The 20,155-nt window shown below is 35.0% G+C and overlaps 2 protein-coding genes across 2 annotated transcripts in view; one reads left to right on the forward strand and one right to left on the reverse strand.

Moving 5' to 3' along the window:
• LOC128551233 (uncharacterized) overlaps positions 1–10,835 on the reverse strand; it is a 26,053-nt gene extending 15,218 nt beyond the window's left edge. The window contains exons 1-2 of the mRNA XM_053531935.1: positions 10,699–10,835; positions 1,364–1,466 (exon numbers count right to left, since the gene is read on the reverse strand). The gene's annotated coding sequence lies outside the window, so the exon portion shown is untranslated. The remainder of the gene's footprint in view (positions 1–1,363; positions 1,467–10,698) is intronic.
• Positions 10,835–17,041, forward strand: LOC128551234 (uncharacterized protein CXorf38-like). Its single transcript, XM_053531937.1, has 5 exons — positions 10,835–11,278; positions 11,501–11,841; positions 12,919–13,107; positions 15,133–15,306; positions 16,150–17,041. Exons 2-5 carry the CDS (start codon positions 11,512–11,514, stop codon positions 16,516–16,518), a joined length of 1,062 nt encoding a protein of 353 aa, XP_053387912.1. The 5' UTR covers positions 10,835–11,278; positions 11,501–11,511; the 3' UTR covers positions 16,519–17,041.
• The last annotated feature ends 3,114 nt before the right edge of the window (positions 17,042–20,155 follow it).

The following is a 20,155-nucleotide window of genomic DNA, read 5'->3' on the forward strand; positions in this document are numbered from 1 at the left end:
ATGTTTTATTTGATCCTACCTGCCCGTCGCTATAATGTACTCTTGCATTTCAAAGTCCCAAACCGAAAGGGGCAGTTGTCGTAATTGGTGTCAAAGGAACCATAGTTTATATAAAAACTAAGTTACGGACCTGCATATTTTGTAAACAACCTAGTACAATCTTATAGTCTTTGAAATTTGTATCTTTGAAGTTAAAGAAGAATCCGCTATTTGTGTATGATAGACAACACACAGACAGATGAACAGATGTATAAACTGAGAAAATAGAATAACAAGCATGTTCTCAACTTCTCACTCTGTCTATTTACAATTTTCCAAGAAACAATAACTCTTAGTTTCAAAGAAATTGCTGGATGACACATTTATTTCATATTAATGGACTGTTTTTTTTTTTTTGCCATAGCAGCAATATTTGTTTGGAATAAATTTAAATGACGTTTGCATTCCCCACATTGCAGTCTATCCATGTACCACGTTTCATGACAAAATCTGTTGTACTTTTAAAGTTACCGCAGTATACCACTCCGCATGACTGACAGATTGACAGGCATACGGGGGCAATTCTTGACCCGCCCCACCGGCAAAACTCTGCTGGAGTATTAACAACAAATTTTATATGCTGTCCTGGACGGAATACGAGTGATATGATACAAACTACATATAGTAAAGCATACAAAAAATCTTTAAAATTTGAAACAAATGACAATTTTTCGCTATGATAATATTAAACTGAGTTTTAAAGGCTACATTTGAGCCGTAAGCATGGAAACAGAAAAAATTAACAGCATTTGAATTGTCATTCTGTGCAATGATGATTCAAATTTAAGATTTATTTTAACATATACATTTATATTTTGGTGTATTTTGTGTACGAATGTATACATAATGACCTTTCATTATAATCTGATATGTTAAATATGGAGTTTTGGCAGCCATTTTTAAAAATGACCACCGGATTGGCCATTTTGAAAGATATCTAATGGGTCCCATGAAAATAAAAACATTTTAATTATTAAAATCTGTGACAAAGTTGGTTTCTGAAGTATTTTGGCATTGAATTGATCGGACTATATGTTAAATAATATGGATACAGCAAACATGATTCTGGCGAATTATCGGATGCAAGAAAAAGGTTTCCATGTTCTAGTGCTATAAAATAGATTGATATAACATAGACTACAGCGGAGCCCAAATGTCATCTTTGCAAATTATATACAAGAAATTTTACATTAGCTCTTGGTAAACGTTATACCCATATTTTTGAATCATGATACAAATTTCAAAAAGATTACCCAGACATATTGGAAAGAAAGCACATAATTTCCCTTCTCCCTTCAAACTTAAGTTCGGTAGTATACATAACCTATGAGAAAAGGCTCTTTTAGCACACAAAATTGTCACCGTTAAGTCTGTCACCAGTCTGCTCTCGGGTGAACGGGATGAGGCTATGGAGTACCCATAAAAATCTGAAAAATATAACAAACTTATAATGTTGGTAAAATATCAGATAAATAATAGGTTTTGGATATACAGGCTTTAGCATTCTCTATCTCTATAAATTGAGGCTTCAGGATATTTATATCGAACAAAAAGACTGATTATAGAAGCATGTTTAGATCGAAAGAGGGACATCTTGGTATTTATCCGAAAATGCTTAGAAAATATCTGAATTCAATTTGGTATAGCTCATGTCACAATATATAATCGTCAAGTTTGAACCTAAAATTTAACTGTTATTTATGGAATCAGATCAGGTAATGTCTCTTTATTTTATTTCATAAAGATTAAATCAAAATAAGCATGTATTGCAGAACATCATCGAGAATAATTCCTGTTTGTGTTCTTATACTTTCCTCTCATGAACAAAGACATTCAAGCCGTTGTTGCATTGTGCGTGACTGCAATTTATGCTTCCAAAGGATATCCTGGAATATTTCATTCATATCAAAGCTGGATATAAAAACTGCAGTTAAGAATGTTGTCAGCTTTGCATACCTACCTTGCACAAATTGACAATATGCGATACAGTCAAACTAGTCTATCAAAACCAACCTTGAGAGTCTTTTTTGGCGAGAGTTCTTTATCCACAGGTTAAAAAACACCGTAAATGTTAAGACAGGAAACAAAACTAGCGACCTTTGGAGACAGAAAGACTCTGTTTAGAGGTGATCTGATGCACAGATTTGACCTCACCTTCAAAATATTTGACGATTTGAATTTATTGATTTCGACTAACTTTTCAATGTTTCTATTTACGGTTTTAATTTAAATTTGAAAAAAATATCTTGAAAGCTTTTTTTTATATTTAGCAGATAGCAGAGATTAATATTTGCACTTTTCATATCGGTTACAAAATAATTGCTTAAAAAACAATAGTTCGTTTCACACTATTTAAACAATTACAATCATAAACCATATTACGAAGATATTACTAATTAATGAAGGTACATTTATATTATTTGAAAACTTCTAATGGTAGAATATACCTTTTTATTCGAGTGGCACAGCGCCCACATTTTATATTTATGAGCCTGTCTGCCTGTCTGCCTGCCTGCCTACCTTAAAATAACTTATTCTGCTTATTTCTCTATTCCAGGTACCAAGCTTACCGTGTATATACTTAGAAAAAATATTCCGGATATTGCTGGGCTGATCTATACGTTTGTCAGAATAATTTGTATGGATGATATATTGATAACGTAATACATTAAGCACAGTTAGTGCTTGATTCCCTTTCCATGCTATCATTGCTATAATTTTTGTTGAACTGCTGTTAATAATAAGATTTGGGTCATTTGTGGCTGATTTGGGTTCATTATGTCGATGGCTGGGTCCCAGCTTCGCACATTATGTCATATACAAAAGTTAAAGGGAACCAGATATTTGATAGAGCAAGTACTCGTTGTAAAACGTTATGTTTAAATTTGGACCAATCGGAAACAAGTTCTAAAATAGCACGTCTGCTGGGGTATAAATAGGTAGCTGGATGACAGAGAGCTCATTCGGTACCCATCGGTTGAAGAAGACACATCGATGATTCAACTAATAATTTATCAGTAGGTATAAATGGGTGGTGCCTCACCGATATTTTTGCTCATACCGATATTTTTGCTCATACCGATATTTTTGCCCATACCGATGTTTTTGCTCATAGCGATATTTTTGCCCATGCCGATGTTTTTGCTCATGGTAGTATTTGCATATACGAGTTTATTGTATGTAGAAGATAACCTTTAGGGGAGAGCAATGTATGAAGAGTTATTCTTTTTTCAACAATTCCAATTTTTGCAAGTTTCCACCAATCACTGGAGAAGCGGATCTTTCGTTTATTGCCTTTGAAAAGACACATTTCCACGCTAAACTTATCATTGAAATGCTCTAATGTATTGAAAATAGGGTCTTGATATTACATTTTATATGAAATAAAGTAGGAACTAATTTGGTAGTATGTAACCTGTTTACATTTTCAAAAACGAGCCTCTTTACTTCCGCATTTTGCCAAACCTAAATTTTTGTGTGTAAAACTGATATATGATAGAATGTGGACTTAACGGAACGTTCTGTGCGATTTAAATCAATAGGAAATAGCTTTTGTCAAAAGACAAGTGAACATCTGACCGTGAACAAACGTTAGGTGTGCTAATAATGATAATGATATTGGATGACCCCAATTCGGATAGAGTCATTTTGCGCCAAAATTGAATATGATATCGAGAAAGATGCCTTGTTATATGTTGTATGTCATTTTCTCGACCGAAATTTTGTATGTTGCGCTAAAATTTCGGTTGGAAAAAATATGGCAAGGTATTTGTAATCTACCAATAATCAAACGAGAATATGACAGAGTAAACAATAGAAGTTTGTTATGGGGAATGTCACAGAATACATTTTGGACTCCTAGGCTATGGAACAGTCGCTTGTTTTAGAATAAATCTGGATCACTATGGCAGGTTAATTTTGTATAATGTACTAGGTAATATTTGATAAAGTAACAAGTCAAATATTTGTCTCAACAGTGTCATCACAAAAGGTCACGAGATGCTAAATTTGTGTTAGAACCAAGGGCTCCTGGGTTACTAGCCGTTGCTGTCCGTATTCTGCGAGTATATCAGAAACAGTCGCAGACCAGTGTAATGGACTCCGGAGGTTCCATAAATGCCAAAACTAGTCTCTTTCAAAGGTTTTAGTGTTTAAACTTAATTTTGAGAACAAAAAGTCACGAACAACTCTGATTGATAAATATTGTATTTCCAACAATTATTTTCACCTTCTTATTATTCGGCTGTAACTTGTAATCATCTCAATGTGCATTGTATTTAATTTAACTTTATATGTTAGTCAATATTATTGAAAGTGCACTTTTTGTGTAAACAGTTACAGTTACAATATGATATCCTGTACACAATTGATCGCTCCATGCTTCACTTCTCTAAATCTGCTTTTCTCCTGTTTCTGAATCTTCCTCCGAATCTAAGTCGTCTTCTTCATCCAACTGAGGTTTATTGAAAGTGCGAAGAATTTTATCAAACAGAAATCTCCTCTTAAGGATTGCGTACTTTAGTGCCTCATCACTCTCATAACCTTCTGTTTCAATAGGCTGATTTATGGTGCCCTTTATAGCTTTATAAAGGGCATCTTTTTTCATGGCGTTGAACCAAAGTAGCTTCTTGCCAAATTATTATTATTATTATTATTATTATTATTATTATTATACCACATTTACATAGCGCCCTTTTCATGATCAATTTCACGTTCAAAGGCGCTTTACATAGTTCATTCATAAGGGCTTTTCTGTATGTACTTTTCATGTCCTGGAAAACTGTTTCTTTTGCATCTTTTTCGCTGATTTCTAAATCTTCTTTTAAAAGTTCAGCGACTTTAGAATCATACTGCCACTGGCATTTTGAAAACGCCTCTTCCACAACTTCGTCCCAAGGATCAGTTTCCATAGACTCCTCCTCAGTTTTCATAGAGGTATCATCATCCTGATCATAATCGTTTCCAACTGGCCCAAAAATGTCTTCTTTGTCAGAAATACCTGACATGGATCCATCATCAGAGTCCGAGTCAGAATGCGCAGCTTTTCTGTGACGTAACATATTGTCCTTTCGTGCAAACGTTTTGAAACAAATGTCGCAATCAAACATCTCAGTCCAACTTTTAAATAACGAAGTAGTCCTTTCAAACTCTCAAGTACGAATGAAGGGGAAATATAATGAACACTCACTGTAATACGGGTCCGATAACCCTGATGAGTTTAGGCGTTGTTGAATTTTGATTTTCTTCGGTAGGAGAAACCTTTCTTCGAGAAGATTTCTTATTCTTACGACCAGTGCAGTCTGTCTTTTGTGTTGAAATATGATGCTTGCTCTTTTCCTTCACTTCCTCCATTCGTTGAAATTCCAGGTCGATGAGAGTTCTCTCTGGTTTCAATTGACGCTCAAGCATGCTCTTCGCTATAGCTGTTGTCTGTTCTGCCAGAAGAACCATTCGAATATACATCTCAGAACGAGGATTTTGCTGAGAGAGGTCCCGTTTAAAGCGTTTACATTTAGGCTTGTTGACAAATATATCAGCCTTTTCAGAAGAATATTGTCTCGAAGATCTCTTTTTTAACTTTCTCGATTTTCTATCCATTATATCGGAAAATTCCATTTTTAGTGAATGCTCGTCCGTATCTCTTGCTAGCTGAGCTGCGAATGTCTTCAAATACAGTGAGACCGTGTATTTATCTATCAGTCACTTGTTTCAGAACTTTTATGTTTATGATCCAAGAGTCTCCTTTATCAGATGCTTGAGAAATGCCTGACGGTTTTCAAACACGCAGTCGCAAAATTCACAGATATTTGAATGATACGCGCATGTATGCCATACTCTGAAGTGGTGTAATAGGTTTCTCCAACACAAGAAAAAGTAATCGCATTTCCTGCATTGGAATATAACGTTCTCGTTTTCGTTACTTCCCAAAGTGATGATAACGGTCTCGTTTTATAACAACTGACCACAGCGTCTACACCAATCAGACGTACCCTGTCTCACAGATACTTCTTTTATACACCTTCAAGCTGCATTTAATGCCTCATTGCCTCCTCACTGCCTTCTCACTGCCTCCTCATACCTCCTCATTGCCTCCTCATACCTCCTCACTGCCTCCTCATTACCTCCTCACTGCCTCCTCATACCTCCCCACTGCCTCCTCATACCTCCTCATATCTCCTCATTGCCTCCTTATGTCTTACTTATAGTATATGCCTCCTCACTGCCTCCTCATACCTCCTCACTGCCTCCTCATACCTCCTCACTGCCTCCTCATTACCTCCTCACTGCCTCCTCATACCTCCTCATATCTCCTCATTGCCTCCTTATGTCTTACTTATAGTATAAATACAACCCTTTCAACACTTTAATTTCATGATATTTACAATTTCGCGATTCAATGAGTTCATGTTATGCGTGCTTCTGACCAATTTTAACTATGTGTAAATTCTCCAACACAAGAAAAAATAATCGCATTTCCTGCATTGAAATATAACGTTCTAGTTAAAATTGGTCAGTAGCACGCATAACATGAAATCATTGAATCGTGAAATTCTAAATATCATGAAATTAAAGTGTTGAAAGGGTTGTATTTATACTATAAGTAAGACATAAGGAGGCAATGAGGAGATATGAGGAGGTATGAGGAGGCAGTGAGGAGGTAATGAGGAGGCAGTGAGGAGGTATGAGGAGGCAGTGAGGAGGTATGAGGAGGCAGTGAGGAGGCAATGAGGAGGCAGTGAGGAGGCAGTGAGGAGGCAATGAGGAGGCAGTGAGGAGGCAATGAGGCATTAAATGCAGCTTGAAGGTGTATAAAAGAAGTATCTGTGAGACAGGGTACGTCTGATTGGTGTAGACGCCGTGGTCAGTTGTTTATAAAACGAGACCGTTATCATCACTTTGGGAAGTAACGAAAACGAGAACGTTATATTTCAATGCAGGAAATGCGATTACTTTTTCTTGTGTTGGAGAAACCTATTACACCACTTCAGAGTATGGCATACATGCGCGTATCATTCAAATATCTGTGAATTTTGCGACTGCGTGTTTGAAAACCGTCAGGCATTTCTCAAGCATCTGAAAAAGGAGACTCTTGGATCATAAACATAAAAGTTCTGAAACAAGTGACTGATAGATAAATACACGGTTTCACTTTATTTGAAGACATTCGCAGCTCAGCTAGCAATAGATACGGACGAGCATTCACTAAAAATGGAATTTTTCGATATAATGGATAGGAAATCGAGAAAGTTAAAAAAGAGATCTTCGAGACAATATTCTTCTGAAAAGGCTGATATATTTGTCAACAAGCCTAAATGTAAACGCTTTAAACGGGACCTCTCTCAGCAAAATCCTCGTTCTGAGATGTATATTCGAATGGCTCTTCTGGCAGAACAGACAACAGCTATAGCGAAGAGCATGCTTGAGCGTCAATTGAAACCAGAGAGAAATCTCATCGACCTGGAATTGCTACGAATGGAGGAAGTGAAGGAAAAGACCAAGCATCATATTTCAACACAATAGACAGACTGCACTGGTCGTAAGAATAAGAAATCTTCTTGAACGAAGGTTTCTCCTACCGAAGAAAATCAAAATTCAACAGAGCCTGAACTCATCAGGGTTATCGGACCCGTATTACAGTGAGTGTTCATTATATTTCCCCTTCATTCGTACTTGAGAGTTTGAAAGGACTACTTCGTTATTTAAAAGTTGGACTGAGATGTTTGATTGCGATATTTGTTTCAAAACGTTTGCACGAAAGGACAATATGTTACGTCACAGAAAAGCTGCGCATTCTGACTCGGACTCTGATGATGGATCCATGTCAGGTATTTCTGACAAAGAAGACATTTTTGGGCCAGTTGGAAACGATTATGATCAGGATGATGATACCTCTATGAAAACTGAGGAGGAGTCTATGTAAACTGATCCATGGGACGAAGTTGTGGAAGAGGCGTTTTCAAAATGCCAGTGGCAGTATGATTCTAAAGTCGCTGAACTTTTAAATGAAGATTTAGAAATCAGCGAAAATGATGCAAAAGAAACAGTTTTCCAGGACATGAAAAGTACATACAGAAAAGCCCTTATGAATGCATTTGGCAAGAAGCTACTTTGGTTCAACGCCATGAAAAAATATGCCCTTTATAAAGCTATAAAGGGCACCATAAATCAGCCTATTGAAACAGAAGGTTATGAGAGTGATGAGGCACTAAAGTACGCAATCCTTAAGAGGAGATTTCTGTTTGATAAAATTCTTCGCACTTTCAATAAACCTCAGTTGGATGAAGAAGACGACTTAGATTCGGAGGAAGATTCTGAAACAGGAGAAAAGCAGATTTAGAGAAGTGAAGCATGGAGCGATCAATTGTGTACAGGATATCATATTGTAACTGTAACTGTTTACACAAAAAGTGCACTTTCAATAATATTGACTAACATATAAAGTTAAATTAAATACAATGCACATTGAGATGATTACAAGTTACAGCCGAATAATAAGAAGGTGAAAATAATTGTTGGAAATACAATATTTATCAATCAGAGTTGTTCGTGACTTTTTGTTCTCAAAATTAAGTTTAAACACTAAAACCTTTGAAAGAGACTAGTTTTGGCATTTATGGAACCTCCGGAGTCCATTACACTGGTCTGCGACTGTTTCTGATATACTCGCAGAATACGGACAGCAACGGCTAGTAACCCAGGAGCCCTTGGTTCTAACACAAATTTAGCATCTCGTGACCTTTTGTGATGACACTGTTGAGACAAATATTTTTACTTTATCAAATATTATCTAGTACATTATACAAAATTAACCTGCCATAGTGATCCAGATTTATTCTAAAACAAGCGACTGTTCCATAGCCTAGAAGTCCAAAATGTATTCTGTGACATTCCCAATAACAAACTTCTATTGTTTACTCTGTCATATCCTCGTTTGATTATTGGTAGATTACAAATACCTTGCCATATTTTTTCCAACCGAAATTTTAGCGCAACATACAAAATTTCGGTCGAGAAAATGACATACAACATATAACTAAGCATCTTTCTCGATATCATATTCAATTTTGGCGCAAAATGACACTATCCGAATTGGGGTCATCCAATATCATTATCATTATTAGCACACCTAACGTTTGTTCACGGTCAGATGTTCACTTGTCTTTTGACAAAAGCTATTTCCTATTGATTTAAATCGCACAGAACGTTCCGTTAAGTCCACATTCTATCATATATCAGTTTTACACACAAAAATTTAGGTTTGGCAAAATGCGGAAGTAAAGAGCCTCGTTTTGAAAATGTAAACAGGTTACATACTACCAAATTAGTTCCTTCTTTATTTCATATAAAATGTAATATCAAGACCCTATTTTCAATACATTAGAGCATTTCAATGATACGTTTAGCGTGGACATGTGTCTTTTCAAAGGCAATAAACGAAAGATCCGCTTCTCCAGTGATTGGTGGAAACTTGCAAAAATTGAAATTGTTGAAAAAAGAATAACTCTTCATACATTGCTCTCCCCTAAAGGTTATCTTCTACATACAATAAACTCGTATATGCAGATACTACCATGAGCAAAAACATCTGCATGGGCAAAATATCGCTATGAGCAAAAACATCGGTATGGGCAAAAATATCGGTATGAGAAAAAAATATCGGTATGAGCAAAAATATCGGTGAGGCACCACCCATTTATACCTACTTTTATCCCAGTACCTTGATAAGGAGACTATTGCAGTTACCCTGTCAGGGCGGATAAATTATTAGAAAGAAGACGTTTGGAGTTCGAAGACTAAAGAAGAGTTGCAGAATTTCAACAAGGTTTCAAGCTATAAGGCCAGCGCATAGGAGTTTTACCTTAAGGGTAGTTGAATGCTATATACGATAGCATATATAGGCTCAGCATCGGGAAGCTGAGACAGAGACCCAGAGTTTGGAAAACTACTGAGATAGTAGGAGAGTTCCAGCTTATAGAAGGTTCAGCATTATTGGCGAAGTACAGCCAAGGCATCGGGGATATACCTATATGGTAGTTGAATGCTTCATATGATAGCATATAGGCGCTGAGCATCCAGGAGGCAGGGCAATCATATTGAGTTTGAGAGGACAGAGGCCGAGCATCTATGCGATAGGACTCGTATGTTGTTGATTCAAAGACATTGTCTGACGGGAACTTCAACAAAAAGACCAGTCAAGTATAGAGTCTCCAGCCTATAGAAGTTTGAGTTAATCATTTTTATTTGAAGATTGTTAGTTTGAAACATTTAGTGATTTGCTTGATCCCTGAAATTGTCTAGCTCATGATAAGACATTATTTACGAATCATTGGTACACGAATCATTTAGGCAAGGTAGCCAGAGGAAAATTCTATATATGAGATATTTGGTCTCACCAGCTCTACGTTTTAACAAAGGACATTCTACATCGTTTGTCAGCTAGTCTAAGACATAGTCACCTTAGCGATTGGACCCAAACCATTGTTCAAGATACTAAAGGCGTAGGCACTTCCCTGAGTCATATACATCGTATCCTGACAACGTTCCATTGTAGATTTGCGTCAAGTAAATGAAGTAAATTCGCATTACTTTGCTTAAGCAGAAATAATACTCGATACCTTTTAAATTTTTGATAAATTAAAGTTATTTATTTCAACTTACCTTGGATCGTAGTAACTCCCAGTCCTCTGTTAAAATCTTTTGAATAGTTTACTTTACAAAATATGGAGCATATTTGTCATAAGAACGGATTATTGCATGTTGTAGTTCAGTGAATACGTATTCAAAATAGATGACGCATTACCCGTTTAAATGAGATTGTCTAACATTGAACAAACGACGCAGTCTTTTTTGTAATCTAAGATCGTTTTGAAATATTTGTTATATCGATTTTTGCGTTTTCAATGGGCGTACTTAAACACAATCGAGATTATTTAAAAAGATAACTTCTGTCTTTAAGCCATTTCACACAGGGAACATTTTGAAATGGTGCAATGTTGTAAAGAATAAAAATGGATTTAGATTTAAATATGCAGGACATTTATAATAATATGATGAAAAATTAATATACAGTGACTAATTTCGGTTCTCCAGTAAATTATGGTACATTGAATGATCACAGACATATTTGTGATGTCTTTTCTTTAATGTCGTTACGTTCAGTTTTGATGGCACATCTTTTAATGAAGAAAGATCGTTGTTACATATTTGGACGCCTTCAAACTAGCTTGCGTTTTACTCAGTAAGTAAGAGTGGAATTTTTGTTAACAGTTATTTACTTCACATGCAAATAAGGAGAATTCAGTTAGTAAGGAATTGGTGAAATTTCGTTTCAAATTTTTTAAAGGAACTTGGGTTATTTATATTACTAGTCAAACCGAGGATAAACAATTCAAAATCTAAATATCTGAATAAATATTTATCATTGTCTGCGGAATTTTACACATTTGATATTATATTACAGATTTTGTAAAGATGAACACTTTGAAAGAAAAATTGAAGAAAAATGAATACAGAAACTGGGTGAAAGGTACTTTGGGCCTCGAAAGAACTAATCGGGCTCTGTTTGAATATGTAAAGGCGAAATTCGTTCTGTTTACACACAGAAGAGCTGGTCCTCGTGCACATTTCACAGAAGACGTATACAATCATATACATCCAGGCTCAAGCTGCATCCGTAGAGACCTAAAACAAAAACTATCGTACGATAAAAAAGATAAGAGATGGATATGGAAAAATGCCTGTACAAAATGTGAAGAAGCGTTCAAGACGATATTGTCCATACATACGAATTCAAGTAAAACAGTAAGCGTGTAAAACTTTCAATTAATGTACTTTGTTTGGCATTATTATAACAAGTTTATAGTTCATGCTGATAAAAGATGTGTATCAAAAATTATGTAGTTTATTTTGTTGTAAGTACAATACTAGGGATGTTCAATAAATAATGATACTCTGTGTGTAGTGCCGTAACCTGTGGTTATTTTTGAATGCGGGTTTCAGCACATTATAGAGCAATTTATCGGAAACAAAATGCCATAAAGATCGGTATATTCAAAGTAAACAAATGATCATTTGAGTGAGGTGTATTCAGGTTTACAGGACCATTTTATGTCCAAAATATTGAGATTGTAATACGCGATTCTTTATTCTACTACCGGGTAGTCAACAACTAGAACTTTAGTTCAATTTTCAGTTTAAACAGTTAAAACAAATTATCATCTTTACATAAACATTTGAAAACTAAAATAAAAAATGATAACAGTATTTAATGTAGTGTGTATATTTATTACTCGAAAAATGATAAGTTGAGTACAATAAGCCTCTGCAATTTTGTCAGGTGTGATGTTCATCGTTGAAAACAAATCTTGCATTTTAAGTTGATACTAATTTCTTTATTCTCGATTTCGAAACAAGTTCTTACAATTTAGATTAGTCGCTCTCGAAACTCATTCCAGATGGAATGAACCTCGAATTTATATCTTTTAGTTGTCTTGTAAAATGAAAAATAAGTAGTTAAAAACAAACTTAAACTCATCACAAGTTCTTGTACCTCGTAGAAAAATGATAGAATTTTGTGATTTTACAAGTTATTCTATTATTCTAAGACTCTTGATGCACAAGACAAACATAAGTTATGATTATTGTTTGCTATGCTCCATAACATAACTTATTACACCTCACTCAAATAATTATTAGGCTGGTCTGGATCCATGCTGGTCGCAAATGCATTATGTTGGTTTTCTCATGGTGCGGCTCATATGATAACTTTAGGTATTGTGACTAGGGTTTAAGAATGTCAGTAGCAATCGATAGGAATATGCTTTTTAATATGCAAATTGAAAATAATTCGGAACACTTTAAATTGGAATATTTTATTAGATGATACATCTGGAAAACTGCCAAAATACCACTAATGTAACACTGGAATGGGCGATCGCAAGGTTTTTCATGCCTAAACGAAATGACAAAAACATGGGACCAGATGATACAGACCCAGCTGCAATGATAAACCTTTTGATGAACTGTCGTTTGTTTACTAACCCGATAAGACAGAGATACTTGAACCAGGTAGATAGTTTTGTTTACTTTCATCCGTGACAAAGTTGATCTATGTTTATGATAACTGCTTTAGTATTTTACTGTGTGGTGAACGGTTGTCTAAAGTATGATACTATTTATTTTTGTTACAAACTCTTGGATTTTCAATATCCTTTATTAAAAGTCAATTAAGGAGGTAGGTTACCTTAATATTTGTATGTGCGCATGTCCAACCGGAAGCTAACGTGACGATTTACGACGACGTTTACGACAAACTAAATGTGTTTGTATATCCATTCTTCTGAAAACAAATCATGAACCCGTCTCCGATCTGATGCTTTATGGTTTAATAATGCAGAAATAATGAATAAATTGCCACAGAAACGCTTCAAAACAATGTTGCCTTAGAATGACGTCATTGACGTCATGACATTACGTGTCAGTTACCGCGCAAAATTAATAGCTTTTAGTTTGAAAGTACGTAATTCTGTGCATTTTCTTTATTTGAACTATTTTCAAACAGCTATTATTTGCTGAAATATTTTTTATGAGTCTTTTGCTCTGAATAACAATCAATATTTTGCTTCTTTTATGTAGTTATATTGAATTGTTACGCAGAATGTAAGAAAATGGATGATGGTAACCGATGTTATTTGGAATATAGTTGGGTGAAAGGTTACTTGTTATGGCCATTTTCAAATAAAAACTTGCAGTTTGATTTGTAATACCTATTTTTCAGTTCTCATTGATAATTTGTTAGTTATATAGTAAAACTAAGCTCTAAAATTGTTCAAATTTCAGTAGAAAATTGTGATTTCTTGAATTGAATTGATGTTACCATGGAAACGAAGCCCGTGACCTATATATCTAAATGTAAAATTCAAAAGCGTTGACACTGGTCTATTTAAGGAACACAGCTTCGGCTTTTTATTTTCATTTCAACAACATCCGTGAAAATAATAGCACATGCTGAACGATTTTTCCATGTAAAATGCAAGACGAAGGGTACTGCTGTAAGTATTTTAAGCTGTGAAATTTGTTTGAATAAATACAAATAACACGAAAATATAACTTACGTTTGAAATAATATGTTTTGAAGCTACATTAACAAGAAAGATAATTTTATTCAATATTTTTTGTAAGAAATTGCGACAAAAAGCAAGATATAAGCTATTTTAAACATCTCTGTTGCCATGGTTATTTTAAACTTTAAGAAAAAGAGGGTACCATGTAATGTGCTTGGTATTTTGCTAATAATATTACCCAAATATTCCATGTTAATCATTAACAGAATGGCACTGAAGCCGTCGAAAACCCCGTTTTTATACATAGTTGTTTAAAAATGAGCGAAAATGCGTTACTATGGAAACACGAGCCCCGCGACATATACATTTTAAGCTTATATTAGAAAGCTAACGCGCATACTAGTAAAATTATCAATTATGCAGACTTCTACGGATATCAGTTAAACTAAAATACACTGGAAAGTGTTAAATATCCGTATTTTCCTTCTTCTTTCAATATAAAAGACCTCTGGAGGGTCATGTTCTTTAAACCTGGATAAAAATTGAATTTGAAGGGCCAGAGAAAAACGAAATTGAGATTGTAGCTGTTAAAACATCATATTACACAAAATACAAAAAATTGCTGCGGTTCAACTAATTTGAATTTACCCTGGTAACAAGGTAACCTACCTCCTTAACGTCAAACTAAATAAATCTTTGGAGTACATTCTATATCTATATATACAGCAGGGTTTCGCTTAAGTCCGTGCGAGGGGACGTGAGATCCGTTGCGTTTTTCATTACCTCCCACGAATATACTCACTTAAACTGAGTCTGCTATTGTTTTGCTTGGTTGCGTTCTAAGCTCCCAACGCGGTTTTAAATAGCTATTTGGAATACTAGAGCTAGATAATAATTTCAATGCCAATAATTAAAATTCAGTATTTGTGTATCTATACTGCATTTAATCAATAATGATATTCCAAAGAAAAAGAATATTTAATACAATAGTATTTTGCATAATGTAGCGTTAAGTTATGTTATTTTGTAGCTCAGAAAAGCCAGAAATAAGCTTTTTCATTCCTCAGACAACCTGGTAAATGACAACGTATTGAAGAATTATTTTTATAATATGAAAGGACTTCTCACTGATGCTTCTCATGATACCGAGGTCGACAATAGTATTAGAGAAGTAATTACAAAAGACATAGAGACAATCGAACAGGTAAACTATGGAAAGAACAAAGAAAATGATTAGCACATTAAGCAAAATCATTTGATTAGAAACCTAGTAAATATCGCTGTATTTCGTAATTTTATACGTTAATCTGCAACAGTTACTATTCTTTGATATCAGAAAAAAGAGGATGCCTAAGACGATAAAAAAGCTATCGGTTGTCTCATAACTATATATATTACTACGTTTAACTCACCTGAACTTTGTCCGGCGTCCGTTGTCCTTTCTTACGTTCTGTATCATGTGTCAATATTTTTGCTTAAACATCTTCACATCTGAAACGTCTGAGGCCGCTGGATATAAAACAGAGATACCTTTAAATAACTTAATTAAACTTGGTCTGTAGCATCCCAGTAAGCCAGCCTCTCAAACATGCTCAAATGAGGGCACATAAGTTGTAACCATTCATGATTTGGTATGTCTTTATATATTCAATGGCAAATGGTCAAGGACAGATGAGCGAGTCATTGTCAATAATGTCCTACTGCTTACTTACTTTGGCAATTCTAACATAAATCAATAAATTGTTATTTTCGTGAAAGAAATCGTTCTTCTAACTTAGCCAACCACCCCCTCCCCATCCCCAGTCAATTTTGGGCATTCATACAATGGCAATAAAACTAAAGACAACGAAGAGAGAAAAAACACATAAAATAACACATTAGGCAAAACCTTAAAACACCCTCACGTTAAATTGAAACCATGTATTTAAGTCACAGGGCAATGTAAAATACATAATGATTCCTATACAAATATGTGAAGAAATGTATAGAATTCGGGTTTTACTTAATCTTCAAACAAATAGTAAGTCTGATTTTGTTTTATTCAAAGCTGGAGGAAGCAGAAATATCAATGACTTTATTTGACGATGCCTTAAAAGTCAAACGGAAAGCAATTTATGAAGACTACGAAACATGCTTGCAGGACAACGACATTGAACAGCTGAAAGTTCTGTTGAAGCTTGCAGAAAATGTCGCCGCAGATCTTCAGTTTATGAACGATCATTCCGAAGAACTAAAGAATGTAAAAATCTACATGACAAAAATTGAACAATTGCAAACAAAGAAAGAAGAACTTGAAATCAAACTGCAAAACACGACTGAAATTGCAAGAAGATTAGATGCAAAGGACATGATTATTATTGTTATCGTTACAATTGGACTTGCCTTATTGTTAAAGCTATGTTTGTATTTTGGATGAAAACATTCTCGAATCAGAAGCATGTGGTGACCTTCCATGAAGAACTGTTGTAAAAATTTTGAAATGTTGCTTAATGCGCGATATAAATGAGTTTATTGTTATGTTGACTGTTTCCTGCACCTTTAACCTATTCTCTGTGAATGGATAAAACTATTACACGCAAGTTCTACAACTAATAAGTGCTTAAAGTGTCAAAACATCTGCTAAACTAAACACCAAAGAAAAGGTTTGAAATGCATACAGCTGACACATGACGATACGTCTTACCATGAAAACCAAGTTATACAGGCTTTCTTTGATTAAGTTTGGATTGTCCAGTTTGAGTAGACATTTATTCTCCTGATCTAAGTCCCTGTGACGTTTTCTTGTTTTCCTTGCTAAAGAAAAAGATAAACGCCCTAGCACTATAAGTGTACTACGTTATGTATATAGTTCAGTCTCTCAACAGTATACCTGACTTCTTAGTATAACTGTAACGTTTCAGTGCAAAATATATGTAACGTATCTTTATTTGAAACTGTGATATCGTCCAATTTTTATTTTGTGAAATGGGAGATCTGTGAAATGATTACAATTTACAGCTGGTCGTGCAAAATAAAGCTGCAATTTGCACAAAGATACGGATTAATTTGCTCAAACAATAGAAAAGATCCGATAAGTTTAATAAGTAAGCATGTTGAACAATCGAAATTATTAAAGTTATGTACCGTTTGCTCAAACATTGATACCACCAGGACCTTTGCCTTCTATAAAAAAAAACGCGATACCCTGCTGGAGTTATTCTGCCATTCTGCTATTCTGCTATTCTGCTGGAGTTATTCTGCTGTTCTGCTATTCTGCCGTTCTGCTGGAGTTATTCTGCTGTTCTGCTATTCTGCTATTCTGCTGGAGATATTCTGCTATTCTGCTGGAGTTATTCTGCCTTCTGCTATTTTGCTGGAGTTATTTTGCCATTCTGCTATTCTGCTGGAGTTATTCTGCCATTCTGATATTCTGCTGGAGTTATTCTGCCATTCTGCTATTCTGCTATTCTGCTGGAGCTATTCTGCCATTCTGCTATTCTGCTATTCTGCTAACTTCACACAGATTCAGTTTTGTTGTAAATCACATCCTGGAACATAAGCCGGTTGTTGTGACCGCAGAAGTTAAATTCGGCTTGTATACGGAAAACCCATCTCTTTCTCCTAAAAATGAATTGGTAAAATTAGAAGCAAATTGTCAGTTAAGAGAACATGGAGAAAATTACAAAGAAATTTATCACCTGCTTCTTCTGATTGTGCCAATTTCTTTCCTAGAAAAAAAACGCGATACCCTGTTAGCTTTTTTGGATTGGTTATGTCTTGATCGATCGCTCGAAGCTTCTTGATAACTCAAGCCATTTAACTCCCTTGCGACCTCGAACGTTTTTTTGAAACTTTGATTATTGTTTCATAATCTAAGGAAATTAATACTTATGTTAAAGTTGCCCATAACAAATGAAACAAGTTACATACAGAAACAAAAATCGCAAAAATGTTTTACGTTTCAATGCATAATTACATTAATAGTATATATTGGCAAAAGTAAAGTACTTCCATTTGTCTACAAAAGAAGAACACAAACACAATGCAAGTTTTTTAATTTGACATTAATTTCAGAAAAACTTTCAATACAAAACAATGCAATACATACTATATTTATGTCGTCACGTTACATGTTCAACAACACAAAATAAAAGGAAAACAGAAAACAGAACAAGAAAAATATACTGTCGACAGAATTTAGATTTCATATTCCTGTTCACTTTAATAGAATATCGCAGGTTTAAATTATGTATTTTCGTTACTGCCTTGTACGGTTATGATCCCCTTGCCGAACTCTGTCTATATTGTTGATTCAGACTGCAACATTTATATTTGTAACAAGTAGCTAACGCCTGACGGCTTTTAGACCGGGTTTTCTGAATTAGGTGATAATGAGTTAAAGTTCTAATAAAGACATACAATAAATAACCCTCAAATTGATAAGTACTACTGGAGAAAACAGGGAAAAAAGAAATGGACAGGCAGAAAATGAAATTAAAGAAATGATTTGTTGTAAAAATAAAAGTAAGGAAACACCATTTTCAATATTTATATTCCTGTGACCTTGACTTTTGAGGGGTCATGTACACATCAAGACGAACATACCTAGTATTAAATTTCAAGGTCTTTGGTGAAATACTTGTACATATATTGAGCGGAAACAATTTTCAATGTTCAGGTCTTTGTGACATTGACCTTTAACCCAGAGACTCCGAAATCAATAAGAGTCATGTACACGTTACGAACAACATACTTGTGAAGTTACAAGGTCCTAGGACAAATGCTTGTCCAGATATTGAGTGAACAAAAAATGTTAATATAAGACTCATTATTTCCATTCATCCACCCGCCCATCCGTCCATCAGCCCGGACAGACTTAATCTACAAGCCGGATTTTTCTTCGAAAATCAGGCCAAAAGGTCAGTTTTCATTTGTACCCGTTATAAATATTACGACTTTTACATATCAAACTGTAACAAATAGTTATTTCTCTTACTTAATTATCAGTATACAATTTTGATCTACACACTCTCTGTCAAAACACTGACAGTCTGTATAAAGGACAGCACAATGTAGGTAAGTCAACCACGTGATTGTTGACCGCGATCATATGGAATAGGTGAAGTATATGCGCGCTGGGGAAAATATTTCATGATGGACCTGTGAATTCTTTACTTATGGGTGAAACAGGTCTCATAAGCGTAAATACGACTAGCTTCTACTGATTATAAAACATACCGTACGATTTGTTGTGAATTAACTGTTGTTATACTTTTTGTAGTTCAACCGCCACCCTTGTTTAAGAGCAACATTTAAAAAACACTTTTTTTCATCCTCAAGTAATAAGTAAGTAGACTCGCCCAGTGTAATCAATAACCCACAATTGACCGACCCCTCTGGTACAGTATCAAGACGGATAATCTAACTCTATACATAGAGCGCCTACTTCACCGATTTACATTGTTTATTTTTTTAAATAAAAAATGTTACTGCTTTCATTGTCTACCACTTTTTTTCCACCCTTGCCTGAAAAAAACAGTAATGAGTTTGTACACTGTTCAGACAATTGTGCTCTGTTGAAATTTAACCAAACACAAGTTTACCTGCATAAACAGAAAGCATGATATCTTAAACGTATGTCACTATACCTGTCCAGTACTGGACATTATGGTAAACGCTTCTTTCCTGCACAAATGACAATTTCGCAACGTCTGTCCGGTTTGTACAAATTTCTGGCCGCGATAAAACATTTGACGACTTGTTAATGTTCTTGATCGGTTATTTTTGTGCGATTTCGTTCCCGTATGGCGCTTCGGCATTCTTCGGGCGTTCATATAGCTCTAACATTCACAATGCTTTCCCTTTTTGCCCAGTTATGCAAGTCGAAGTCCTATTTGGAGGATACCTGACCTACTGTCATAATGGGTTTTTTGCCAAAGACTCGCGTGCATGACACTTTATTTATACTAGTAGTTAACGCTTGATGTGCAGTATTACGACCAAGTATCTACCTGCTTTTGTTGTTAACAACGTGATTCGACAAAACTTATATATATAGTTTTATTTGTAGACGT

The sequence above is a fragment of the Mercenaria mercenaria genome, chromosome 19 (genome assembly GCF_021730395.1).
Source record: "Mercenaria mercenaria strain notata chromosome 19, MADL_Memer_1, whole genome shotgun sequence".
Lineage (NCBI taxonomy): Eukaryota > Metazoa > Mollusca > Bivalvia > Venerida > Veneridae > Mercenaria > Mercenaria mercenaria.

What these genes read in the sequence shown, in the direction of transcription:
- LOC128551234 (XM_053531937.1), top strand. Translation starts at nt 11,512, where the DNA reads ATGAACACTTTGAAAGAAAAATTGAAGAAAAATGAATACAGAAACTGG. An exon ending in ATACGAATTCAAGTAAAACA is followed by an intron (nt 11,842 to 12,918) that starts GTAAGCGTGTAA and finishes ATATTTTATTAG; the next exon opens with ATGATACATCTGGAAAACTG. An exon ending in ACATAGAGACAATCGAACAG is followed by an intron (nt 15,307 to 16,149) that starts GTAAACTATGGA and finishes TTTTATTCAAAG; the next exon opens with CTGGAGGAAGCAGAAATATC.